The sequence below is a fragment of the Myotis daubentonii genome, chromosome 3 (genome assembly GCF_963259705.1).
Source record: "Myotis daubentonii chromosome 3, mMyoDau2.1, whole genome shotgun sequence".
NCBI lineage: Eukaryota > Metazoa > Chordata > Mammalia > Chiroptera > Vespertilionidae > Myotis > Myotis daubentonii.
Window position 1 is genome coordinate 173382568 of NC_081842.1, and position 27545 is coordinate 173410112.

The 27545-nt window shown below is 45.3% G+C and overlaps 1 protein-coding gene across 3 annotated transcripts in view; it reads left to right on the plus strand.

Annotated features, from left to right (window-relative positions):
- The window catches only part of JAK1 (Janus kinase 1), a 133801-nt gene that overhangs the window by 87921 nt on the left and 18335 nt on the right, over positions 1 to 27545 (plus strand). For all 3 annotated transcript variants that reach the window (XR_009451961.1, XM_059689288.1, XM_059689287.1), the window contains 8 exons: positions 2830 to 2983; positions 9440 to 9603; positions 12279 to 12621; positions 14383 to 14568; positions 18270 to 18427; positions 20666 to 20789; positions 22889 to 23075; positions 27368 to 27474. Coding sequence is in view for 2 of the 3 variants with exons in the window: in XM_059689288.1 (XP_059545271.1) it covers positions 2830 to 2983; positions 9440 to 9603; positions 12279 to 12621; positions 14383 to 14568; positions 18270 to 18427; positions 20666 to 20789; positions 22889 to 23075; positions 27368 to 27474 (1423 nt within the window). In the remaining variant the exon portion in view is untranslated. The remainder of the gene's footprint in view (positions 1 to 2829; positions 2984 to 9439; positions 9604 to 12278; positions 12622 to 14382; positions 14569 to 18269; positions 18428 to 20665; positions 20790 to 22888; positions 23076 to 27367; positions 27475 to 27545) is intronic.

Sequence of the window (27545 nt, forward strand, 5' to 3'; positions counted from 1 at the left end):
CAGGCCGGGAAACCTGAGGCTGCACCCTACTCTCTGCAGGGCTTGACGGGGCGGGGCTGGCTGGGTCTGGGTCTCGCGGGATTTTGAGGCACGCACAGGTGGGTGGGGACTTGACTCTGGGTCCCGTGGCGCGCCCCAGACTCTGACAGGAGGAAGATTTTCATAAACATTTTACTAATTTTCTTTCATTTTTGACACTTCTATTATAGGGGAAGAGTAAATAACAATATTAAAATATTTCCTCTAATTAATTCCCTTTTAATGTGCATGATTTTTGTGCACCAGGCCACTAGTATATCTTCATATAAGACAAGCATATTCTTTATTCCTGTTTAAGAAAAAATGTTTCCTTTCCCCATCTAAATGAATTTCAGTATCCATTAGTAAACTTCTGTAGAAACCTGGAGAGAATTTGTTGTGTAAAACATCTGTACATAAGCTTAGAATATGCAGTCATCTGTAATACAATTTTCTCAACAACTTGCAAGGAAGGCATATCTCTGATTGATAGTTCTACCTATCCATCTCTTTCTCCTTCCTTCCTACATTTTTCCTCCACGTCATTCTGAAAAGGAATCTGGGCAGCTGTCATATTACATTTATTTATGTTGTTCTTTATTTTTTCCCATTAGCATGTTATAATATTAGGAATTAGTGTTTGGCCCAAGTTTGATGAACATTTTCATAATTAATTTTAAAAGGGATGTGGAATTTCTGTCCTCAGTGTAATTCTAGTCTTGTCTTATTAGAACAAAATTGGGAAGATGTTGATTTTGGCAGTTACCTCTTTAACTTTTGATTTGTTTTGTGTTTTTGGTTTTGTCACCTTATTAGATAGAAAGCCGACAGCCTGTGACTGGAGGCCATTTCTAGAGATTGAGCCTTGCTTTAGGCTCCCTTCAGCCTTCAGTGAAGTGGAGAAGCTGCACGTTATCTTTGATCTCTTTGTCCTGTACTGTCTGAACATCTTGCCAAAGGGCTCCCAAGCCAAAGCTGGTCTGTGAGGCTCAGATAGCAATCTTGAAGACTGTCCTTGTTCAGACAGATTGGAGATTGCAGTCTTTACAGAGGGAGTTTGTTGGGCCCTTGGCTTTACTAGGTCCAAGGACTCAGTCCCAGAGAGACTCACTGGGATGATGTAGAAGAAGAAGACCATGGCTTGGACTGGTTGAGGGAAAATCTGTCTTCAGTGCTTCTCTTTCGAACAATTTCCTCTATCCTTGAGAACCTTTTTCCTCTTATCCTAGGTAACCTTCCACATTGTACATAATTCTCGTTTTCTCATCACCGTCCTCCTGCACTGTCAAACAGAATTTACCTGTCCTTCCTGCTCCTCCGTCAGAGCCCTGCTTTGAACCTTTGTATGGTGGAGTGCCGGGCACATAGTGAGCATGCAAAAGCCGTGAGCCACTATCTTCATTCATCCTGTTTAGACCCTTTTACCTATGAGTTTCCAGGCAGACCCCCAGAACTTCTAGTAGATCTCTAGTTACTGTCCGAATGACCACCCAGGTTGCAGGTTCGATCCCTGGTTGGTGTGTATGGGAAGCAACTGATTAATGTTTCACTTTCACTCAATGTTTCTCTCTCTTTCCCTTCCTCTCTCTCTAAAATAAAAAAAAAGCTTGTCCTCGGGTGAGGATTACAATAAATAAAAAATAAAACTAATATTTTTATGTAGAGGAAAGGAAAGCTGTATGGGGGGTGTCCATGAAAGTCATAATGTAATCCTCTTTATGAGATGTGCCCCCTTGTATGTTACTTTATTGTCACAGTTGGATTGACTGTCTGCCACATGAGCATGGAGACGGGGAACTTCACTGAGGGCGGAGGCTGTGCTTCTCCTGAGGACCCTTTGCCTCACGGGCCCGGCATGCGCTGGGCTGTACAGACACAGCACTGACAGGTGTCGGAGTTTAATGGCGGCTCCTTTTGGGGAGGCAGTTTTATGTATTGTTTCTCCATGCTCTGTTGTTTTTCATTAGCACACGGGCGTGTCAGGGAGAGAGATCCAGGCACTGGCGGAGTCTGCGGCCTGGAGGTGGCCTGGTCAGTTTGGCTCACTCACTTTCATGCCTTGCAGAACTCCTGTGCTTCTCTGACAGGGGCTGAGGAACGTGGCAGCTAAGAGAACAGGCTTGTTGTCTTAGGTCACCTAGCCTTCAGAAACTGCAGTTTTCCTCCTCTGAACATAGAAACAGTGAAATCTGCCTGGTATCGTTGCTGTAGGAATTAAATAGCATACTGTCTCTAAAGTGCGTATTAATTTAATTCACAACACTACAAGCTGGTGCTTGTAATAGTTAATCTTCATTTATTCTATTTTAAAACTTTGTTTATTGTAAGATAAATCATCAATTTAATAACAGCAATCTGAGAAATAGGAAACACTGCCATATTAACTGTACACCTTGGCTGTGTGGTGACATTATATTTCAGAAATGTAAAAATGTGAGTGTTATGTCTTGGATTCAAGGCAGGATGATATTATTAAAGGTAAAGGGAGGCACTGGGCTAGCCTCTACTCAATCTGCAGTTTTCCTGCTTAGGAAGACATCATGAAAGTTGCAGGAGCTATCTGTGTGATCTTAAGGAAGGCACTTTATCTCCCTGAGTCATAGACGAGGCTCGCTCTTCAGGGAGTGTTGTAGGAATGACAAGAGAAGGACTTCATATGCAACGAATGCTACAGATGAAAGGTCTGTCTGTCTGCTTACTTCTCTGGAGGGTTAGCCTCTAGTGCTGATAGTCCAGGTGGAACCAGGACACAACTCCGGTACATTTCAGGGCTCTCATTCCCACAGCTGACACAATCTTACTGCGTTCCAGGTTCTATTTTACCAACTGGCACGGGACTAATGATAATGAGCAGTCGGTATGGCGACATTCTCCAAAGAAGCAGAAAAATGGCTACGAGAAAAAAAAAGTTCCAGATGCAACCCCTCTCCTTGACGCCAGCTCTCTGGAGTATCTGTTTGCCCAGGTAAGAAGTTTGGGGCTGGGAGAACCTGGGTTCATGGGATGGGTGAGGCGTTGTTGGGTTCAGATTCCCTGAGGCAGCTGAACGTGGTGATAACTAGGATATTTCTCTTTTTTGTTTTTTTTCACAGCTAGCACACGTTATAGCCTCTCTCATGGACAGTTCTTGCCACCCCTGGACTTTCCCCAAGTGAGGAGGGAAAGGCAGCAATTCAGTGTTCCAGGGGCTGTTTATCCCCCTGTGGGTTTTCCCCACTCACCTGTCCCCATTTCTTCCCTTTCCCCTTCGCCTCCAACCCTTTTACTTCTCATCTGCAGCCTTCCATGGAGAGAGCAGAGGGAACCTGTAAGCAAGGGAAGGTGTGGTTCAGTGGGGCTAATGAGGACACTTCTCAGCAGTCACAGTAACGTTTGGGAGGAAGAGATGACCACTCCGTGTCACAGTGGCGGTAGAAAGATGAGGCACTAGAAAAAAGCCAGAAGGGAAGTTAGAATCATCTAAATTACATGACCCTGAGAGAGCATCTATATGAAGCATATATGTATATAACATTTTTATTTATATGCTTTCTGGTTGTACCAAGCAGATATGCATTATACACTATGTAGTTTTTGAAAACATTTTGCTGTTCATATAATTTTATAAATTGATTTTTTATTCATCTTGTTTATGGTCCTTCAGCTGTCAATTTAAAATACAGATTTTTGTTATTTCAGTGACTTCATAGTAACCTGCTTATTCAGCACACATGTACCGAGTGCCTGTGTACTCTTTGCTGAGGCACTGCAGATACTGTGAAAAAGTCAGAGGTGGTTTCTGCAGCATCAGACATACCATCAAGTTGGGCAAACAAAAAACAAGCAATTAAAATGATACATAGGTAATACATAAGAAATTGTAAGCAGTGCAATGGAGGAAAAAGAGAATATGGGGGGGGGGGTGAACTCTGGAGAGAGCTAACTTATAATAGTGTGATCAGAAAAGGCCTCCCTAAGGAGTGACATTTATACTGAATTTTGAAGAATAAGAAGATCTGCACGTCTGAGAGGAGTAGGGAAAGTAGTTCTTCCATGTGGAGCAAGCTTTTCAACAGCAGCACTGCTGACATTCTGGGCTCGGTAATATTTCATTGTGAGGAACTGCACCACCTCCAGACATTGACCCACACCCCTGGCTTCCATTCATGAGATGCCAGGAGCACCGTCCTCCCAGTTGTGATATTCCAAACTATCTGCAGACATTGCCAAATATCCCCTCAGGGGCAAAATCTCTCCTGTTGAAAACATCTGATACAGACAGAGAATGTGGGAAGCCCTGAGGTGGGTGAGCCCTGAGAGGAGAATCAGTGTGGCTGGAGAAGGACTGGAGGGTGATAGGAATGAGACTGGTGAGGGAGACTGGGCAGACCACACAGAACCTCGTATGCACTGGCAAGGGGTTATCTTTTCCCCACTCTCAGTGCGATGAAGAGCTATTTGGAGGGTTTGATTTTATTTACGTTTGAAGTCGATGATGATTTTTCTTGCTACAGGGAAAGTGGATTGTGCTGCAGCCGAGAGCACACTTCAGCTGAGAAGGTGCTGTGATTGGTCCGAGGAGACGGAATGCTCCTTTAGCTTTAGTGTAGTGGCAGTGGAGTTGGAGAAAAGTGGGTGGATCTGTGATGACTTTCAGAGATAGAATTAATATGTTAATGGGTTGGATGTGAAAGCTGAAGGAATTTGAAGAATCAGAGATGATTTGAGATTTCTGTTTGGGCAATGCTTGATAGATAATGGGAAGACAAGAGGAACAGGTTGGAGAAAGGTTAGGTATTGTGTGTCTTCTTATGGAGATGCCTATGAGGCACACAAGTGGAGATTTCAGGTAGGAAGATGAGTACAAGGAGGAATTCAGAGGAAAGCCATCATTTATTTAATCTCTTGTTTCTGGACATGTTTTATTTTTCTCAGGTTTTTCCCCCCCTAGTATTATTATTTTTTTTAAATTTCTCTATTAATTAAGGTATTACATATGTGTCCTTATCCCCCCATCCCCCCTCTACTCATCCCCTCAACCCCCTGTTGTCTGCGTCCATTGGTTAGACATATATGTATGCATACAAGTCCTTTGGTTGATCTCTCCCCCTTACCCCCACCCTCCCCTACCTTCCCTCTGAGGTTTGACTTTCTGATTGATGCTTCTCTTTCTCTGGATCTGTTTTTGTTCATCAGTTTATGTTGTTCATTGTATTCCATAAATGAGTGAGATCATGTGATATTTATCTTTCTCTGATTGGCTTATTTCACTTAGCATAATTCTCTCCAATCCATCCATGCTGTTGCAAATGGTAAGAACTCCTTCTTTTTTACCGCAGCATTGTGTAGATGTACCACAGTTTTTTAATCCACTCATCTGCTGATGGGCACTTAGGCTGTTTCCAAATCTTAGCAATGGTGAATTGTGCTTCTATGAACAAAGGGGTGCATATATCCTTTCTGATTGGTGTTTCTAGTTTCTTGGGATATATTCCTAGAAGTGGGATCACTGAGTCTAATGGGAGTTCCATTTTTAGTTTTTTGAGGAAACTCCATACTGTTCTCCTCAGTGGCTGCACCAGTCTGCATTCCCACCAGCAGTGCACAAGGGTTCCTTTTTCTCCACATCCTTGCCAGCACTTGTCATTTGTTTTGTTGATGATAGCCATTCTGACAGGTGTGAGATGGTACTGCATTGTTGTTTTGATTTGCATCTCTTGGATAATTAGTGACTTTAAGCATGTTTTCATATGTCTCTTGGCCTTCCTTCTGTCTTCTTTTGAAAAGTATCTATTTAGGTCTGTTGCCCATTTTTTGATTAGGTTGTTTATCTTCCTTTTGTTAAGTTGTATGAGTTCCCTGTAAATGTTGGAGATTAAACACTTATCAGTGATAACATTGGCAAATATGTTCTCCCATGCAGTGGGCTTTCTTGTTGTTTTGTTGATGGTTTCTTTTGCTGTGCAAAAGCTTTTTATTTTGATGTAGTCCCATTTGTTTATTTTCTCTTTAGTTTCAATTGCCCTAGGAGCTGTATCAGAGAAGAAATTGCTTCGGCATATGTCTGAGATTTTGCTGCCTGTGGATTCCTCTACTATTTTTATGGTTTCCTGTCTTATGTTTAAGTTCTTTATCCATTTTGAGTTTATTTTTGTGTATGGTGTAAGTTGGTGGTCTAGTTTCATTTTTTTGCATGTTTCTGTCCAATTTTCCCAGCACCATTTATTGCAGAGACTATCTTGACTCCATTGTATGTTCATGCCTCCTTTGTCAAATATTAATTGAGCATAGTGGTTTGGGTCGATTTCTGGCTTCTCTGTTCTATCCCATTGGTCTATATGTCTGTTCTTGTGCCAATACCAGGCAGTTTTGAGAACAGTGGCTTTGTAATACAGCTTGATATCTGGTATTGAGATCCCTCCTACTTTGTTCTTCTTTCTCAGGATTGCTACAGCTATTCAGGGTCTTTTTTTATCCCAGATGAAATTTTGGAAAGTTCGTTCTTGGTCTGTGAAATACGCCGTTGGTATTTTAATGGGGATTGCATTGAATCTATACATTGCTTAAGGTAGTATGACATTTTAATGATGTTGATTCTACCAATCCATGAACACGGTATGTTCTTCCATCTGTTTATGTTTTCCTCTATCTCTTTTTTCAGTGTCCTGTAGTTTTCCTAGCACAGGTCTTTTACCTCAGTTAAGTTTATTCTTAAATATCTTAATTTTTTTTGGTGCAGTGCAAAATGGGATTGCTTTTTTAGTCTCTCTTTCTGTAAGTTCACTATTGGTGTATAGAAATGCCATAGATTTCTTGGCGTTAATTTTGTATCCTGCTACATTGCCGGATTCATTTATTAAGTCTCATAATTTTCCTGTTATGCTGTCTGTCATTGTTATAGGCTGTGTGAGCAGCCTCATACATACATGTTTATGCATAGTGCTTTATTGATTCCTTAGGATATACTTTCATACACGTGATTTTGTCACAGTTATATTCCATGTACAGCTTTAGTGCTTGATTACACTCCATCCCCATCCCGCGCACACAGAGAAACGCATAGCCTTGGGCAAGTGCTGAAAAAATGAACTGGCCATTTTCAGATTGGGCTTTTTTAATTCAGCCTCCTAGTTCTTTTACCTTTTGGGGAGAGGAAGTGTAAAGGAAGAGGGTGCCATACATTAGGAGTTCAGTATAGCATTGGAATCTGACCTTTTGGAGCCTCAGGAATGAGCTATGTGAGGTTTGCAGTGATGTTTCCAGAACAGAATAATCTCAGCGTTTGTTCTGTCTTCACACGTTGCTGGCCAAGGTGATTGTGGCCAGTGCTTAGTGGCATGTGGAAGTGGTCAGTGTCCTGTTCTTACCTGGAAGAAAGAGAAGTCCTATCTTAGACAGAAGGAGAACTGCCTTGGTGAGAATCCTCCATCCAAAACCACGAAAGTAAAGTCACTTCAGGGAAAGTGAGTGGCTTACTTATATGGGAGCACCACCTCTAGACATTGTCTACCTCTGGTTACAGCTAGAAAAAGGCGAAAGCTCCCAATCCCCAGAGTACTGTATGTTTTAAGTTAGTAAGGATTGAGTGCGGCTGTAGCACAGAGTTGAACAACCACAGTCCAGGAGTCACCTCTAGGTTAGACTCTCTACCACACCACTCCCTAGGTTCCTGGCCTCTGTGCCATGTTATTTTTCTACTTGACTTTGATTTTTATAACTACCTGATAATTAATATTTCTATTGGTCTGTTCTTAGAATGGAATCTCCATGAGGTCAGGGACGTAGTTTGGTTTGCTATATCCCTAGCACCTAGAGTAACATCTGGCCTATAATTGGTTCTTAGTAATTCATAGTTATCAAATGAATGAATGAAGTCATTTAACCTTTGGCGCCTTAGATTTCTCATTTGTTAGGTAGTGATGATGTTAACATGTACCTCATAGGGCTGTTGTGAAGATAAATGAAACAGTACAGTGTCTAGCACTGAGGTAAGGGTTTCATAGAGGGGAGCTAGCATTGACCTCATCTTCATCAGTCTGTACAAGGCAGGTGGTGGGTACAGCCTTTTGGTTTTATTTATTTATGTATTTAGCCCTCATTGGCTCTTGGAATGCTGTGCATCTCCCATCAGTATTTTAGTTATACATTTCACTACTGGAAACGTGAGCAGCAGATGTTGAAAAAACTTACATGTGGTAATGGAGTATTGTAGAATGTGCGCTTCTTCCCCTTCCTCTAAGTCTGCATCAGAATGGGGCGTGATGCTTTGTCAGTCATACACCCAGTGCCGAGAGAGGATGTCTCAGTACAAGCTTGTGGAATTAGTGAGTGATCAACCCCGGCCAGCTGTCACCTTCCCTTGCCCAGGTGCCATCCAAACCTAGTAAGACACTGCTGTTCACCATTTACAGGGGAAGCCCTATAAATGTTCATGCTCTTCATCAGGACCTAGCATATGCTCAATAAGTATTTGTTAAATGAATTAATTAGCCTGGGGAGAGCATCTCCTGAGCCCCTTCACACCCAGCTGTTGAGAAAGGGCTTTGGTGTCAGACAAACTATCAATGTTTTGTTTTTGTTGTTTTTTAATTAAAAATGTTAATGTTGACGTTGCATGTGTCACCACCACCACCCCTTCCACCCTTTGCCCTCCACCCATTCCCTTGGCTTTTACCACACTATTGTCTGTGTCCCTGGGGTATGCATGTATATTCTTTAGCTAATCCCTTCATCTTTTTTATCCCGTCAACTCTCCTCCCCTCGTCTCTGGCAATTGCCAGTCTCTTCCATATATCCATGCTTCTGGTTCCGTTTTGATCATCAGTTTATTTTGTTCATTAGATTCCACATATTAGTGAGATTATTTGATATTTGTCTTTCTGTGGCTATTTCCCTTAGCATTATAATCTCCAGGTCCATCTATGCTGTTGCAACGGGGTCAGAGTTCCTTCTTTTTAACAGCCACATAGGATTTTATTATGTGAATGTATCACAACGTTTTTATCCACTCATCAACGTTTTTATCTATTGGCACTTGGGCTGTTTCCAGTCTTGGCTATTGTAAATAATGCTGCAGTGAACATAGGGGTGCATATATTCTTTCTGATTGGTGTTTCAGGATTCATAGGATATATTACCAAAAGTGGGTTCGCTGGGTCAAACAGAAGTGCTATATTTAATTTTTTGAGAAAACGCCATACTGTTTTCCACAATGGTTGCCTCAGTCTGCATTCCCACCAACAGTGCACAAGGGTTCCCTTTTCTCCGCGCCCTAGCCAGCATTTGTTGTGTGTTGCAAACTATCGGACTTACTAGTTTCATTGCTGTGCTGCTTCTCTGGGTAGCACTTCCCTGTGTGGAGAACCTTCCTCTCAAGATTAGAAGCATGGATTTATGCTTGAAACTTAAGTGTGGTTCATTTCTTCTTACCTCTGCTCCAAAGGGACAGTATGATTTGGTCAAATGCCTGGCTCCCATCCGAGACCCCAAGACTGAGCAGGATGGGCACGACATTGAGAACGAGTGCCTGGGCATGGCCGTGCTGGCCATCTCACACTACGCCATGATCAAGAAGATGCAGTTGCCAGAACTCCCCAAGGACATCAGGTAATCTTTCTCCTGGCAAAGAATGGATTGTGGGGATGGTGTTATTTTTATATGTTCTCAAGCATCTCAGTTTAACTTCTGCCAACTTCTGGCTGATCCGTAGAGTACAAATGTTTTTAGAATATCTATAAAAGGTAGCACAATTATGATTGTGTCCTGATTTTAAATGTTGGCTGATGACCTCAGAAATGTGTACGAGGGTGAATGTCCTGGGCCAAGAATGCCAATCAAATTAGTGGCCCACATACCCTCCCCTTCCCTCTCTGCCCATGGTGGGCATTGCCATCTATGATTGCACTTTCTCCTTTTGTGCTGGACCCATCTTAAAATCCTTCTCAGTATAGTCTCCAGGTAGCCACTACCATCCCTAACCTGAACTAGAGTTCACTAGGGAGCTGTTTATTCTGATATGAAGGATGGTCAGCTGTATTTTAAGGAAATTGTATGCCAGTTGCGATCAAGTCTTTGTGAAGTAATATTCAGTCTGTGTAATTTTAATTTCCACACATCTACGAAATATAATCTTTTTTCCAATGAGCTATTGTGATGTCATAAGTGAATACAATCTCATTTTGAAGAGGAAATGATATGTAGCTGCACTGTTTGTGATAGGTGGCATGCATTTTCTCAAAAGGTTATTTTTTGCATCTCTTTGTATCTCCTCTGTCCTTGACGGAGTCTGGAGCAGATCACGACTGCTCCTCAGTAATACAGGCACTGATGAGATACATGCTCTGTTCCTACTATTTTTTTCTGTGGATTTTGCTCTGGGCACCTCCTCTTTATTTTTTCAAGAGGCTGACAACTCTCCTTTAATCTTCCCCTCCATTACGTTACCCTTAAAAAGTTATGGTATTTGTTGGGGATAAACTCCCAGCGGCACAATTTCCACTGTTTTGAAGCCGTTCACACAGCAGGGGTTACCTGTGCCAGGTACTGCCTCAGGCCCAGAGTGACAGGCTTCCCACCTGCTTGGCCCCGGGGACTTGTTCTTTCCTTCACGGGTATTCCATTCTCGATAAAGCTGGCTGCTGGTCTAGCAGTTTGAGATTCTGTCAGTCATAGATTCTTTCTCTTTGACCCCCTGCTGAATGATAATCACATGGCATACACTTTTGTATTTAATTAGCTTATCTGTATATGTAAAAGGCTAAGTGTCTGTCAGACCAGTAGCTATGACTCACACTGACCACCAGGGGGCAGACGCTCAATGCAGGAGCTGCCATGACACGCACTGGCCCTTTAAAAATAAATGGCACCGTGGACCTGGCACTGACAAACCAACACTCGGCTTCCCCCAAGTGGGACCAGGCCCTGCCACCACTCCAGAGCGACACCCCGCCAAATCACAGCCAACGCTGCTGAGACCCCATCATGCAAAGTGCGGCCCACAGCCCAGCCCAGCCCAGAAATGGTGGCTGTGGGCGCCGGGTAATGATGTCACATAGCAATGCCAGGCTTGCTCTCCCTAGTGACTAGCCTCCTTGGAATTTCTTCAGCCCAGGGCAGTGGTTGGCAAACTGCGGCTCGCGAGCCACATGCGGCTCTTTGGCCCCTTAGTGCGGTTCTTCCACAAAATACCGACTTCTGTGCATGGGCCATGAAGTTTCAATCGCGCTGTACATGCGCACCCGCACGTGGTATTTTGTGGAAGAGCCACACTCAAGGGGCCAAAGAGCCGCATGTGGCTCGCGAGCCGCAGTTTGCCAACCACTGGCCTAGGGACTCGACTTGCTTTATAGCCAGGTGCAGACATTTTACACTTTAACCAAATGTTTGTGAAGCATTTTCCTGTGCCTCGTTTCATTTGATCCTTGCAGAAGTCCAGGAGTAGGTAGATAGGAGACTCGAAAGAATCCAATTTTCTTTTCATTAGCAAGACGTGAATAGCGATATTAAAATATTTCTTCTAGCCCTGGCTGGTTTGGCTCAGTGGATAGAGCATTGGCCTACGGACTGAAGGGTCCCAGGTTCGATTTCAGCCAGGGGCACATGCCTGGGTTGCAGGCTCGATCCCCAGCAGGGGGCGTTCAGGAGGCAGCCGATCAATGATTCTCTCTCATCATTGGTGTTTCTCTCTCTCTCTCCCTCTCCCTTCCTCTCTGAAATCAATAAAGAAATATGAATTTAAAAAATTTTTTTCTTCTAATTAATTGCCTTTTAATGTGCATGAATCCATGCACTGGGATACTAGCATATATATATTTTTTCATTTCTAATAAAAAACAATATGTGGTCTTCATAGGAAAATTATAAAACAGACATGCAAGTAAAACATAGAAAGCACCAATTATCACTCTTGACACCTTTCAGACCACTTTCGAACCAATGCTGTATCTTAGTATGTTTATGTGAGTACCAGTATGCACAGGACAATGGCACTAGCAAGCAAGAGCATAGCTAAGTCAATTTGATGGTACTCACAGGAATTCCCATCGCAATAAAATCTGTGGAATATGTACTTTTCTATTCTCTCTCAGTCCCTTTGGACCTGTCTACCTCCTAATGACTGTCCTCCTCGGTGCTCACTCCGTCAATGATCTGGGAGTAGATCCTTCTTTCTCATCTGACAACACGTGGAAGGAAGATTTATAGACTTAGGTTTGTTTGTAAACTATTCTCTGCTAACCTCTTTGTGAAAAACAAAAAAAGATGATTTTTCTACTTTCTTTTAGCTACAAGCGATATATTCCAGAAACATTGAATAAGTCCATCAGACAGAGGAACCTTCTTACCAGGATGCGGATAAATAATGTCTTCAAGGATTTCCTAAAGGAATTTAACAACAAGACCATTTGTGACAGCAGCGTGTCCACGCATGACCTGAAGGTGAAATACCTGGCGACCTTGGAAACTTTGACAAAACATTATGGTGCTGAAATATTTGAGACTTCCATGTTACTGATTTCTTCGGAAAATGAGATGAATTGGTTTAAACCGAATGACAGTGGAAATGTTCTCTACTATGAAGTGATGGTGACTGGAAATCTTGGAATCCAATGGAGGCAGAAACCAAATGTAAGTGGTGATAGGTGGCTGACCAAAACAGAGCATCCAGATGTAAATCCCATTGGAGTTACCTGTTTGCATGCCCATCACCCGTCAGCTGAGTTTGTTTGGGCAGGAGACCCATGTCATTCATCCTTTTTTTTCCTTTTTAAGAATTTTTAATTGATTTTTAAAGAGAGAGGAAAGGGGGAGAGAATGAGAAACATTGATGTGAGAGTGATGTATCGATTGGCTGCCTTCTGCACGGCCCTTACTGGATATGGAGCCACAACCCTGGCCTGTGATCTGACCAGGAATCAAACTGGCGACCTCTTAAGTGCAGAGGTCCCAACCAACCAACTGAGTCACACCGGCCAGGGCTATCATTCATCTTTTATTGCGTCCATGTTGCAGTAAGTCTAAATAAACATTTATTGGCTATTACAGGGAAATAGAGAAATATAATAACATATAATATGTAGTATTTTAATAGCAGATATTTCCTGGGTGTTTACCATGTACCAAGAGTACTTTTCAAAGCATTTTACATGTATTAACTCATTTATTCCTTATAAAAACAAAAACCTTGGAAGGGAATACTGCCATTATCTCTGTTTTATAGATGAACACACAGAGATACAGAGATGTTAAGAAACTTGTCCAAGGTCATAACTAATAAGTGATTATGCTAAAAATTGAACTTGGGCCTCTGACTCCATGAAATAGGATAATTGATTTTTTAATTTGAAGCTTTTTTATGAAGTATTTGTTAAATGAGGCAATAGAGCAGAGTGGTTTCAAAGCATGGGTTTTAAACCTAAATGGAACTGGTTCAAATCCTAGCTTCACTATTTGTAGTTACATGGCCAAGGGTTACTTCACCTGTATCAGCTACATGCTTACCATTAAAGTATATGTACCTGGTAGGGTTGTTGTGAGAACTAAATGTCATTTAGCACAGAGCCTGGCATATAATAAATGTTCAGTTAATTATTATAGTTGCTACCATCATTATTATAAATAATATTAAAGGTGGGATGTATATTCTCTAGTTTTATTGTCTTGCTTAATTAACAATCCTAACACTGAGTGCTTTCTGTGTAGTAGGTACTGTGTTAACAGGAACTTATCTAATTCTCAAAGAACCTTGTGAAGATGTATAGGATCTCTGCTTTATGGTTAGGGAAATGGAGGCACAAAGAGATGAACTAACTAGTGAAGTAACTGGCAAAGGCAGGATCTTAACCCAGATCTCTAGCCTTCAAGACTCATGCTGCACAAAATATTTAAACTTGTGCAGACGTGTATTACCCCCTAGATTATTCAGACATTTATACCTTCTTTTGAAAATTTTCACAAGAATATTGTAAAGCTGAGACAGTGATAGATTTGAGAGCGAGAACACGCATGTTCTGTCCATAGTTGGAAAAAGCATGTTCTCTGCATTTGTTGAACATACGATTGCAGGACTAAGGGGACCTGATTGTAGATGTGTGTCTAGTGCGCAGTTATTTGCCTTTCTGAGTTTACTTGTACATCATAGATTATGTAAGGAGTTAAGTCATTGTGCTCATTAAGGTCTCCTCTAGATGTAAAAGTCCAATATTCCCTGATAGGACCCAAAACTGCGATCTTAAGCCCACGGTGCCCTCTCCCAATTCCTCTGAAATCCAGGCATGCTGGCTTCTCCCTGGACATAGGCTCTGCACTGGTTTCCTAGAAGCAGTGACCTTCTTCCAATAGAAAATGAGAAAGCCCACTCAACTCTGTCACTTTTATGCACACTGTCAGGTGGTTCCTGTTGAAAAGGAAAAAAATAAATTGAAACGGAAAAAACTGGAAAATAAACACAAGAAGGATGAGGAGAAAAACAAAATCCGAGAAGAGTGGAACAATTTTTCGTACTTCCCTGAAATCACTCACATTGTAATAAAGGAGTCTGTGGTCAGCATTAACAAGCAGGACAACAAAAAGATGGTAAGTTTGCACCTGAAGCTATTCAGTCTGGGTCTGGTGGCGAGAGGGCTTTGTTGAGGACAGTTATGCAGCACATGCTTTTCAGAGTTCTTGTCCCAAAGGGAAAACCTGATGACTGTCTTATTTAATCCAAAAAGTCCCTAATGCTGACACTGATAGAATGTCAGTTGTTACACCTGTACATTCCAGTGCCTTTGTTTGGTCTTATAAATGCATATCTGTTTCAGCATTCACTGCCCTCTCAAAGATATTTCAGCAGCAGTATTTATTTTACCAAATTAGTGGATTAGAAGAGAAAGATGTGTGAAAGTCAGGGCTTCTCCCACCCTCACCCCAGGGCTCCTGCTCAGCCTCTGCAGAGTGAGAGGGCTGGTGGGAAGCCCCACTTTGCACTTTAGCAGATGTAGGGCTGGTGGCTGTGGTCTCCGTGGCCATCCTCATCATAGTGGCAGGCACACCCAAGTGACTGTCGGACAGAGGAAGCGGTGCTCAGTCTCACTTCCTCTCTCCTGGTATCACTTGAGGACATGCTCTAGACAGGCAGGCCAGTTTGGCAGGGGAAGTGGGAACCCTACCAAAATATACATGTTTGTGTCAGGGATGTCACCGCTGACAACATGTGGAGAGAACATGCTGGGGAGGCAGGGTGCACTCACAAATGAAGGTAGTCAACACCAGAGAAATACCATGTTTTGCCTAAAATTTGGCAAATACTCAGTGCTGGGAAAGAATCTGGCGATATGGTTTAGGACAGATGGTCACCCTTTTACATGTAGAGCAACTTTATTTTTATTTATTTAATCCTCACCTGAGGATATATTTTTATTGATTTTTTTTTTTTTTTTTTTGCGATCAAAAGAAACATTGATGTGAGAGAAAAACATCAATCAGTTGCCTCCCATATGATCCATGACCAGGGATAGAACCCTCAACCTAGGTATATACCTTGACCAGGAATCTAACCCAAAACGTTTTGGTGTATGGGATGACTTTCCAACTGATTGAGCCACCCAGCCAAGGATATAACTTGTCTTTTTGATATACCTTTTGGAAGGCAGTTGGCTACATATATTGAAACTCTAGAAAATATTGATGCTCTGGCTGGTGTGCTCAATGGTTAGAGCTTTAGCCCACATACCGAAGGGACGTGGGTTTGATTCCTGATCAAGGGCATGTATCTGGGTGGCAGGTTTGATCCCCGGCTCTGGTCATGGTGTGTGCGGGAGGCAGCCAGTCATTGTCTCTCACATGGATCTCTCTCTCTCTCTCTCTTCCCCCTGCCTCCCTCTCCCTCTCTTTCCTTCCATCCTCCCTTCCACTTGTTCTAAAAATTAGTGGAAAAAATATCCTCAGGGGAGGATTAACCAAAAAAAGAAAATATTTATATGCCCCTTTATTCAGGTGCCTAGGGATCTGTCTGCAGAAACAGTGAGATGCAGGCACTGATCTGTGAGTGAGAATGTTTATCCCAAGAGCATTTACAGCAACAAAATACTGAAAATAATCTAAATATATAATCATAAAAGAATGAGAAAATAAATCATAATTCACCTAAGTAATAGGATATTATATAAATTGCTGGATTTTTTAATACTTTGGAAAAATAACTTTCTAAATGGAAAAGAGCAGAATATAAAATAATCAATAGAATGGTACCAGTTTTTTTCAAAAAAACGTTGAAAAGGTATGTATATACCTATACGTGATCTTAGAAAAATAATCAAATATTAACACTGATTATTTATAGTGGGATTCTGAGTGACTTTAATTTTCTTATTCCCACCCTTTTTAAAACAATAAACATTAATTTCATCAGGAAGCCATAGTAAAAAATGAAGTACAGTAGAAGTGTCCAGATAGATGTTAGTGGGCAGATGGAAAACGCAAGGAGAAAATAAAAATAAGTGTTATTTATCCAGCACATTATAACTATTGGTCTGTGTTGTATGCTGTGTCTCCATTGTCTTGTGTAGTCCTCACAAGAACCTTAGATGCAGGAATTTTGGCTCCATCTCCAGTGGGAGTCTGAGACTTGTGGAGAGGTGTGGAAATGTGTGCAGGACACAGGGTGAGAGAGTGGCAGCTCCGCCTGGGCTGCTTGGTTTCCAAGGCATTCTCTTGCCCAGAGACTGCTGTGAGGAGGGGGGAGGTTGGCACATCGGTGGTCTGACTCTTCAGTGCGGCCAGACCCTGCCGAAGCATGGCAGAGGAGCAGCAGCCAGCTGGTACAGTTTTCGTGAGCCTGCCCCGTCCTGGCTGACAGTCAAGCCTGGTACCCAGTGGTATACCTGTCATTTAAGTTAGAGCTCACTCTGACCACCTGGGCCGGAGACTGGGCCACACTAGTGCTGTGTAGGGAGCAGGAGGAAGTGAGGAAGAAATAAATACTTGATCTTCCCATTACTTTATTTTCTTGTACAAACACTAGCTCTTACTACATGCCAGACACCTCCTATTCTAAACACTTTACAAATGTCAACTCTTTCAATTTTCCTATTGACCCTATAAGGTGGGTATATTATTATCCCCATTTTACAGAGGAGAAAACTGAGGCACAAAAAGGTTAAGTAGCTTACCATGGTCACACAGCGACTAGACTAAACCATTTGAAATTGCCAATATTTGACAGTCTTTGACCTATAAAAATGATTACATGTGCTTAGACATAATAGCAAGTGGAAATACTGTGATTTGAATCCAGATGAGCTTGCTCCAAAACCTGTGGGGAACACTGTGCAGTGCTTTCTCTTCTTTATTTCACTCCTCCGTCCCTTCACAGCCAAGGGGTTTCCAAGCTCTTCTTTCAGAAAAGCATGATGCTAGCATGTTATAAATCTTGATTCGTCTCTTCTCTCTCCATATCCTAGACGTCTCCCATTTACATTCAGACTTCCCCTCTTCGGGAATGTAAGTGCTTCCGTGGTCTCTCTCATATGACTGGATGAAAGGTTACCCAAACCAGACCACCCTGAATTTGCTCCTTGGGGATCTGCAGGTGGATGCCAGTTTACACCTGAAAGAAAGCACATGTAGCACAGTCTCCTTCCTGAATTGCCATCCCTATGGTGGCCCTGCATTCTCTTGGCCTCCCTGGCTCACACCCCACAGCACCCTCCCCTGGCATTACAGCTCACTGTGACTAGGACCCCTTCCCTCCATCCTGTTTTGTTGCTTTTATCCACCACCTTCCCCTTCACTGGTCTGTTTTTCTCTCTCACCAGCCTCTCCTTTTTTCAGTTCTGTGGAAAGTGATCTGGCATGAGGTCAACCATCTGTGCTCTTTCTTTTCTGTAAAACAGGTGTAATGCCTACTGAGTCCGTCCTTGCTTAGTGCCAAGACGAGCACTTACATGCACTGTGCTCTCCCGTCTCCATTCTTATGCCTCTGCCACCTTGATTCTGGCTTGCTTTCCACCTGTAACCAGGCGGCAGCTTCTTCACAGGTCTGCCTTCCACAGCTTCCCTCCCTCCCTTCCTCACACACACACACTGTACCTCATCTGATAGTTTTTAGATAATAGCTGAGAAAGTGGCAAATGGTCAAAATCCTATATAAATGTCCTATTCTAGTGTGCCACCTGGGGTCATGCATTCTCCATTATGTTTTAAATATCTTCTCCCTGTGTACCTCCCTATAGAGTTAGCTGCTTAAGATGGTAGGCAGATAATATAACATGGGCATTTCTTCTCTCTCTTTACAGGAACTGAAGCTCTCTTCCCACGAGGAGGCCTTGTCCTTTGTGTCCCTGGTAGACGGCTACTTTCGGCTCACAGCAGACGCCCATCATTACCTCTGCACCGATGTGGCTCCTCCATTGATTGTCCACAACATACAGAATGGCTGTCACGGCCCAATCTGGTTGGTTTTCTCACCGTTACAGTTGCCTCTGGTGTGAAAAGAACCCACATTGTAGTGATGGGGAGTGTGGCCTCCTCAGACGCAGGTGTCATCAGCTGCTTAGGTTGGGGCCAGTTGAGCATATTGTTTAGTGCTGACCCGGTGCTCCTTGTCCATCTCTATTGTCCGTTGGTCAGGCCTTCCTGTCCTCTCTCATCTTGGTCCTTGCAGCAGCTCCTCACCTCTACCCTCACTGGGGTCTCCTCGTAGTTTAACCCCTCACTTCTTCCCAGCTGACCAAGAAGTCTACACTTCCTAATCGTTTGCAGTGCCAAACAGTGTGGATGATTTAAGAAAGAAGGAACAGGTCTCAACATCAGACAGAGTAGTAAGTAATGGAATCCCGAGTCAGCTTGTTGTAAAGTGTCCGATAAACGACAGGGCGACCGCGCCTTAGAGCTGGGAGGGGCCTTGCTGGACTCCCGTCGCTCCTGCATCTCCAAACTAGTAGCCTGTGTCCAGATAGCTGTGATGGGGCACTTAGTACGGCACAAGCAGTCAGTGGATTCCAGCTCTGACAAATACAGACACGCATGCCTTTCTGGTCTGGAATCGAATTTGCCTGTCACTAACTTCTGCCTGCTCATTGGACTTCTGCCGTTGGAAGCAACGGGGATTCAGTTTACTTCCTCTCACACATGATGGCCCCTCAGGCAGAGGACATCAGTTTAGATATCCTGGGGGGTAGCAGACCTGCTGTGTCTCTTCTCAGTCTCTCTTTCCAGATAAATATATTTGGGGAAGTGTCTCTTTAGCTGCCCTCCGTGTGGCATGGTTCCCACCTTCTTCCCTGTCCTAGTTACCTGTGGACAGGTAGTTTGTTAGTGGGTGAACCCTGGCCTAGAGAGGCTCCCAGGGAAATAGACACACAGTGGATTCAAGGGGCTGAGCATTATAGTGAAGCACGTCCTTCAAATATCCCAACCAGTGAGACTCAGGGCCCTGGCACTTGCTTTTCCCTTGGCCTCGAATGCCCTTCCTCCAGAATCTATATCGTAGCACTTCCTTCAGGTGTTCCTCAAATACAGCTTATCGGTGGAGTCTTCCCTGATCACTCTTCCCTGTTCTATGAGATAAGAATCCCTCTTCCCCCTCTGCACCCCACACTTCCTGTCTCCTTCACTCTGCTTTATTTTTCTTCAGAGGCATTTCCTCTTGACATACAATGTTTATTTCCGTGTCCATTCATTTCCTGTCGCCCACTTTCGCCATTTCGAATATGAGCTACACAAAGGCAGGGCACTGTCTACTCTGCTCATTGCTTTTTCTCAGTCCCCATAGCAGGGCCTGGCACATCGTGGGCCTTTATAGTAAGTGCTTATTGACTGAATAAATGTTAGATATCCTGGGGGGTAGGGGACCTGAAACTTGTGCCTAAAAGGCCTTCTCAGAGTAGGCAGCATTCCAATCAGATTAAAATCTGAAGAATTAACAATGATTTGCCAGGTCTTAAAGCGGAGAGAGGGCCTCTCATGTGAGGGATCAGGTATGAAGGTGTCAGACCAGGGAGCAGTTAGTCTCTGCTTTTCTCACATGTGCTGACCGTATCAACCCTCTTTTATCAGTACTTAGCAAGTACCATGTACTAGGTATAGTAACCTCATATATGTATTTATTTAGCAGTTCTTCACTGCTCTCTGAGTGCCAGGGCTGATCAGTCCTGGGAATACAAAGGAGTTCAAGAGAGGCATGTTCCCCCTAACATTTTTTTTTAATCTTCACTGATTTCTTTATTCAATTATTCACTCACTTATTGAGCAGCTACTATGAGCCCAGGGGTGCTTTGGTCATTGGGGTACAGCAATGAACAGAATAACCCTGAAATTGCGCCTTCCTGAGCTCCTAATTCTAGTGTGCCGCCTGGGGATGGTGGGGAGGGACCCTCTACCACTGCATCAGGGGCAGCTCCCATCACCAGCTTGGGGTGCTCTTCAGGCTAGCGCTGGAGACAGCATGTATGGGGCAGTGGGGAAGAGCAGGCTCAGGGCCTTGGGCAGCATGCCGAGTCCCCTCTGGACCTTGGACACTCAGATGATCTGTTTCAGGGCTCCTCAGCCTCTCTGCTTGACTCACGTGTCAACCTGAGTGGACTTGAGGACAGGTAACGTGATGAAGCTGTAAGACTTGAGGCAGCGCAGGGAAGGGTTCAGAGTGCTCCTGTTCGGTGAGCTCTTTCTCCCTTTGTCTCCCCCCCTCCAGCACAGAGTATGCCATCAATAAACTGCGGCAAGAAGGAAGCGAGGAGGGCATGTATGTGCTGCGATGGAGCTGCACGGACTTTGACAACATCCTCATGACCGTCACCTGCTTTGAAAAGCCGGAGGTCAGTCGAGACACTGGCTTGGGTCAAGCCTTATGGCCCCAGGGGACACAGCCTGGTCCGGGAGCTGCTGTGGAGAGGACTGCTCTTGGGGTGGTGGTGGGGGTAGGAAAGTTTGGGTCTCTGAGAAAACCCCTGGCAGTTCTCCAAAAGGAGACTGCTCCCCAGCAGCCAGGCCCCATGACCTTCCCTCTTCTCTCTTCCCTCAAGGGACCCACGGCAGGGTCCACTGTGGCTCTGGAAAGTGGAACATGACCAGAAAACCAGTTCACACCAACACTCGCCAAGTTTAGTGTAATTACGTAGAGTGGTTTATTTTATACTCAGTGCCCAGGTCAGCACAGGCCCAGAGCTGTGTGCGTTTGTGGCATTCCCTGGTCCAGTCAGTGCCAAGGAGGGCACCTGGGCGCTTGGCCTGACACCGTTCCTGCAGATGGTAGCTGCAGACGTTTGAACAGACAGGCTCCTAGCCCGTGTTTTGACAAGTGGAGATTTGTTGACTTGAAAACGCAGAATTGTTGAGTTGATCCCACCAGACCACAGATGTCTTTGTTATTCATTTAATTGTTTTAAAAGACAATGCACTTTACAGAATTAGTCCAAGTAAATACACGAGTGTTGATTGGGTTTAATCTGAACTAGGATGCCGAAGCCGGTTTGGCTCAATGGATAGAGCGTCGGCCTGCGGACTGAAAGGTCCCGGGTTCGATTCCGGCCAAGGGCATGTACCTGGGTTGCGGGCACATCCCCAGTAGGAGATGTGCAGGAGGCGGCTGATCGATGTTTCTAACTCACTATCGCTCTCCCTTCCTCTCTGTGAAAAATCAATAAAAACATATTTAAAAAAAATATGAACTAGGAGAACTGGGGTGGGGCCTGTGGGATGGAAGCAGCACGTCAGCATATTGAAGACCTCAGACACAGAGGAAAAGTCCCGAGGACCCTGGGGACTGGATGGGGCGTGGGAGGAGGAACTGGCAGCAGGTACCTGGTGCTGCCAGGTGTCCTGGCCTTGCCTCTGGGGGCCACTGCCTGCCGGGGGAGTTTCTGTTCAGCAAGGCCTCACGCTGAGTCAGGCGCAGTAGCTGAGAACTTGTCTGGCTTGTTGTCTTGGCAGGAAGCCTGTCTTCTGTAGTCATGAGTCTTTGGAGGAAGTTTAATATTTTAACCTGGCTGGGTGCATGAGACAGCACAACCTCCTTCTAAGTAGCATCAGCCTGTACCAAGAATGTCAGTGATTCAGTGACATGGCACACGTCACGCCACCTTACCTCGGGGAAACAGGGATCGCAGATATGAGTACTGTTTGTTTTAGCTCACTGGACACTGCTGAGCACCTTCCCCGGGCGTTCTCCTGTAAGCCTCACCTAGCCCTGTGAGGGGGTGGTAATCCCTTCGTAGAGGCTGAGGCATCGAGATTTTAAATATTTTGTCCTAATTCACAGCATAAGTAGAATTTCCCATCTTTCATTCTTAACCACTGAAATAGTTCCCTTTGAACCAAAAATGCCCAAGAAGGAAGACTTGTGCTTCTACTTCCTCCGTGACACGTGGAACCCTGAAACTGGACCAGACAGCTGACTGCCTCCTCCCCGGGTGGTTCTCCTCAGATGGACAGTAGCCTGGAAGGCCTCAGTTTGAGGGAGTTCCTGGATAGATTTGATACAGCAGTTACTGTCTCATGCATAATAATATTGGTTAACCTTCATGAAGTGCTTACTAAGTTTTCTATATCCGCCACGTCGTATAATCGTAGCAGCCGTTCTGAAAGTTCTGAGAGGTTGGTGTTCCCATGCATGTCACCCTGCAGGTGCGGAGAAGGCCAGGGCCGCTGTCGCGGGATCGCTGCTGTTACACTGCCCCCCGAGTGTTAGCTCCCCTATCAGTGCCTTCTCCTCGACCCCCTTTTATCACTCTCACATGTACTGTTTTGCTTCCTTGTTTATAAATTAATTTTTAATTATAAATTGTTTGAGATACAGAAGTGTGACAGAGGTAACACTGAGCTCCTGTACACCCTTCACCAGCTTCCTCCTTCCTTCCCCATGGTACATATGCCCAACTCTTAAAACATCGTTTCTGCTCATTTTCCTGATTGGCAGGTACTGGGTGGCCAGAAACAGTTCAAGAACTTTCAGATCGAGGTGCAGAAGGGTCGCTACAGTCTGCACGGCTCGGACCGCGGCTTCCCCAGCCTGGGGGAGCTCATGAGCCACCTCAAGAAGCAGATCCTGCGCACGGACAACATCAGCTTCGTGTTGAAGCGCTGCTGCCAGCCCAAGCCCCGAGGTCGGTCCCCGCGCCCCTGCCCTGCCCTGCCCTTCACTGACGCTCCCAGACCCAGACCCACCAGAAGGCTGCTCTTTGAAGAGGGCCCCTCCCCACAGTTTCTAAATGTTTTACTTTGCATTTTCTTACATGTCTATCCCCAACTCAAATCCCGTTCCTCAAGTGGAGCATTTTCTATAGAAAAAACACAGACTTTTCTCCACATCCCTAAGCTGCAGAAAGAGGCCTCTTAGGATTCACAAGCAGAAACTTCTTTCTTCATTAAGATAAAATGTCTTGAGATGCCCTTGTCAGTGGTTTATCTTAGAAATGAACTCAACACACCTTCTGTGGGCCAAGAATTGTTAGATGCAAAGACTCAGAAATGTCTCACACCTGGTCCCTCCTCTCCAAGGGTTTCCTGTCTAATACAGAATATGTTGCAGGGAAATGAGGCCACTGCAGGATAGAGCATGTGTTTTAATTAACACACACATGTATCAGTCCCTGGGCTTATAAAGAAGTGATGGTCAAAGCCCTTGAGTCACAGGAAATGGAGGGCTGCACGGAGGAAGTGGATCTTGAGCCGCATGTTGGCCGATGAGCAGGAGCTTGCCAGTTGGGGAAGGGCCTTTCCAGCAGAGCATGTGCAGGGCAGAGTGGCAGGCAAAGCCGGCTGCGGAGGGGAGCTGGAGGCTGATGCGCTTGGTGGAGTTAGAAGAAGGGAAGGGAGACAGGGGGGAGACACTTAGGATTGTGGGTGGCCTCGAGTGCCATACAAGGAGCTGGGACTTTATCCTACAGGGAGTGGGAGCCATGGGAAGCTCAAGGAGTAAGATGGACAGGAGGGGTGAGGAACTTGGCTGCTCTTTTGTAGGCTCTGGGAACCTGTCACGATTCACTGCAGGTGGAATCATTACCTTTTCTAATGTGAGAACTGAACGGACACTTAGGGGTCCCACTCAAGTGCCCCATTGTATGTATGAGAAAACAGACTTGGAGAAGTGTTGAAAGTCAAGGTCAAGGAGGGATTTGAATGGCAGGTCCACCTGGATGCCAGATCCCTTGACTATTGTTTTTTGTTGCTGTTGTTCCCCCACCACGTGTCAGATCATTCCCTTCATAGGGGACATACCTCAAAGAAAGGGGAGCGCAGTTGTTTCTGAGGCTACAGTAGGAGTGATCGAGGTGCTCGGAGGTGTCTACCAGAGACACCCCCTGTTCTTGTAAGGAAGGGCAGCCAAGCGACCAGGACGGAGGGCCTGGGTTCTTGGTGTGAATCACTTCTTGGTTTCCCAGCAAGGGACTGTCACTGAATTTGGTGGAAGAGGAAGGACTTGTTTTCTGATTGATCAGACAGGGTTCCTGCCAGCCTCACGGAATAATGGAGCCTTTGTTTTTGTGCTCAAAGCAAAGGTAAAAACTCACCTGCCACTTGGCCGTGAGACCTCAGAGGGAGTTAAAACCTTAAAGCCCACCCACCCTCTTTATTCACATAATCTCTCCTTCCAGATATTAGAAGCAGTTTTTATTTCCCAGGAGTTAGTGGTCTCTGGGTGAGGTTGAGGACATGGAGAAGAGCAGCCCCAGGAGGAGACAGGTGGTGGCAGGGGGGAGGCTGGACATGGCTCTTTGCAGGCACCAGCTGGGGACGTCTCTGCTGTAGACGCCACCCCTACTAGCCCAGACATGGGAACAGCAGCTGTGGAGGGAGAAGCACAGGAATGGAACAGAACCCGTGTGTCCTGGGTTTCTGTTGAGGCTCCAGGAACACTGCATTGAATATGTTTAGTGTCAGTCTGTCTGTCCCACTTGGTGTGAACTCGTAAGCCAGGATCTGGGTCTCACTGACCACTCTGTGACTCCTGGGAAGCTCAGCACCCAGCATAGGATCGTCATTCACTAACGCCTGTCAGGTGATCATTACAGCCCAGCCGGTGTGGCTCAGTGATCGAGCATCGACCCATGCACCAAGAGGTCACCGGTTCGATTCCCGGTCCGGGGGCGTGCAGGAGGCAGCTGATGGATAGATTGATGTTTCTCTCTCTCCCCTCCTCTTTCTCCCCCTCTCTCTAAAATAAAAACATTTTTTTTTTAAAAAAGTGATAATTACAGCGGTAGCTACCATATTGGTGGGTACTTACTAGTCCCAAGCAGTATAAATGTATATTTGCATTTTTTCCATCTACATCATAGTTCTTTGTAGCTTTTATAAAGATGAGGAAATTGAGGCTCGGAGATGTTCAGTTACTTGCTGAAGGGCACACAGCTAGTAGTATCAGTAATACTTAAACAATAGTAGCAGTGATGATGGTTACAGCTTCCATCATGTGAGCAATGCTTGCAGTTTGCCAGGCAGTGTTTGAGGGTCTTTCATGTTTTAAGTCATTTAATTTTCAGAACAACTCAGAATATGTTGTTATCCTGATCATACTTGTCCAAGATCACTTAGGTAGAGGAAGAGTGGGGGTTTGGAGTCCAACTTCTAACTCCCACTTTAGTGATCTCTCCCCTTGTTGCACTATCTTTGCAAAGGTGCAGCCATCAGCCCAAGACACTGGGGCAAGGGACGATTCTCTGACGGGGGGTGGGGGGTGGGGGGGGTGCGGGGGGAGGGACTAGAATTGGGGAGAGTAAGAATAAGCCCTGTGTGTGAGGCTTCCTCATGCAGGCCCTCAGGGCCCTCTGTCTTCCTCTGTCCCCTACAAATTAGAGAAGTGGTGAAATCATGAACATTAAAGAGAATGTCATTTTGAGTACCTCAGTGTCTCTGCCCTTCTAACCGCAAGGCTCTGATGGCCAGACCCCCATTTGGGTTTCTCACTTGAAAACACAATGGAGAAACTCCCTGTGGAATAAATTAAAAGCAGGCAGCCACTCAGAGTGGCCTGTGTGTTATCCAGCATCACTGATCCTCGTCCGCAGCTGTGGAGTCCAGCATGGTGCTGATTTCTGCACCCTTCAGCTCTGACACTGAGGACTCCTGTTGCCAAGGCTCGATGACCCCCTGGTGCCACCAGGACGGACGATGTGGCTAACATGTAAAACTGCTCACAGTCACATTGGCTACCAGTGATGGAGCATTCCCTCCCCATCAGGCACTGAAGTGAGCCCTGCATGTGCAGTGTCTCCCTCCTCTCAGCAGGGACACAGCTTTCTGTTTTTTAATGAGAACAGAGCTGCATGGAGGTTAAATGGCTTCCCCTGCTCACAGGCTGACCCGAGTGCCATGTTCCCCGAAGCAGCTCTACAAGTCATCAGCCCCAAATGGCTCATTCCCGTCCTCCTCTGCCCCCAACCTTCCCTGGGGCGCCATTCAGGTGGCCCTTCCCAGATGTCTTCTCCGTCATGGCATCCAGAGTTGCCTGTTCGAATCAGATTTAACCAGGTACCAGCATGGAACAGAATAACAGAATGGAGGAGAGTAGACTCAGAACGGTAACAAGGGGACCTGTATCTGAACCCAGTTTCTGGCACTTGGATTTGTACACCTCACTAGGGCCAGGGGTGCTGCCGGAAGAAGGTGAGAGCCTGGAGCCACCCGCAACTTCAGGGTGGATCCCAGGTCTAGGGCTTACCGGCAGCTTCCCATGCTCTGTGGTGGGAAGGTGACTTCGTGGACCATATGTTCCCCGTTAGTCACCGTGCTGACGCTGGCCTGGCCGATTTGATAATGTGTTCAGTTTGCTGTTTGAATCCGTGGGATTTTGGGGATAATCTGCACAGTCAGCAGGCACTTAGTAAGTGCCACCTGGTGTCAGGCAGTGTGGGAGCCTGGAGGAGCCCAGGCACAACCTTCTGCCTGGGTCACCTGTCCTGTTCTGCACGAAACCGGTGTTTTTACCTTCCTGCCTTCCCCCTCCCTCCTTAGCCCACCATACTGCTGCTCCTTCCTCAGCTCACATCCTTCAGCACACACCAATTATTCATTCACACATTTAACAAATACTTGCGGAGCGCCTACTCTGTGCCAGACTGTGGAGGTAGAGCAGGAGGTGCTGGGGGAACCTTCTGACCTCCTCCTGGGACAGGTCCTGCTGTGTCAGCCCACAGCACTCTGGCCTGTCCTCTGAGCCGTTGCACAAGTTGTAGCTTCCTTTTGGTTGGTTAAGTATTTGATTGGGTTTGGCTCTGTGATTAGCCTGTGAGCTCCTGGAGGGCAGGAATGAAGTACTTAATAAATATTTGTTGCATGACTGAACCAACAAATGCACAAGTATGTGTTCGGCAAGCCCCCTGGCTTGGCAGACACTGGCTGATGGGAATCTCGGGCCTTTGTTACTTGACTCAGACTTCTCCTCTCTCTTCCACAGAAATCTCCAATCTGCTGGTGGCTACGAAGAAAGCCCAGGAGTGGCAGCCCGTCTACCCCATGAGTCAGCTGAGTTTTGATCGGATCCTCAAGAAAGACATCATGCAGGTGAGTCACTGCTGCTGATCCTGAGTCCCACATTGGTCCCGCCTCCCTCCAGCAGAGCAACCGGGGGACTT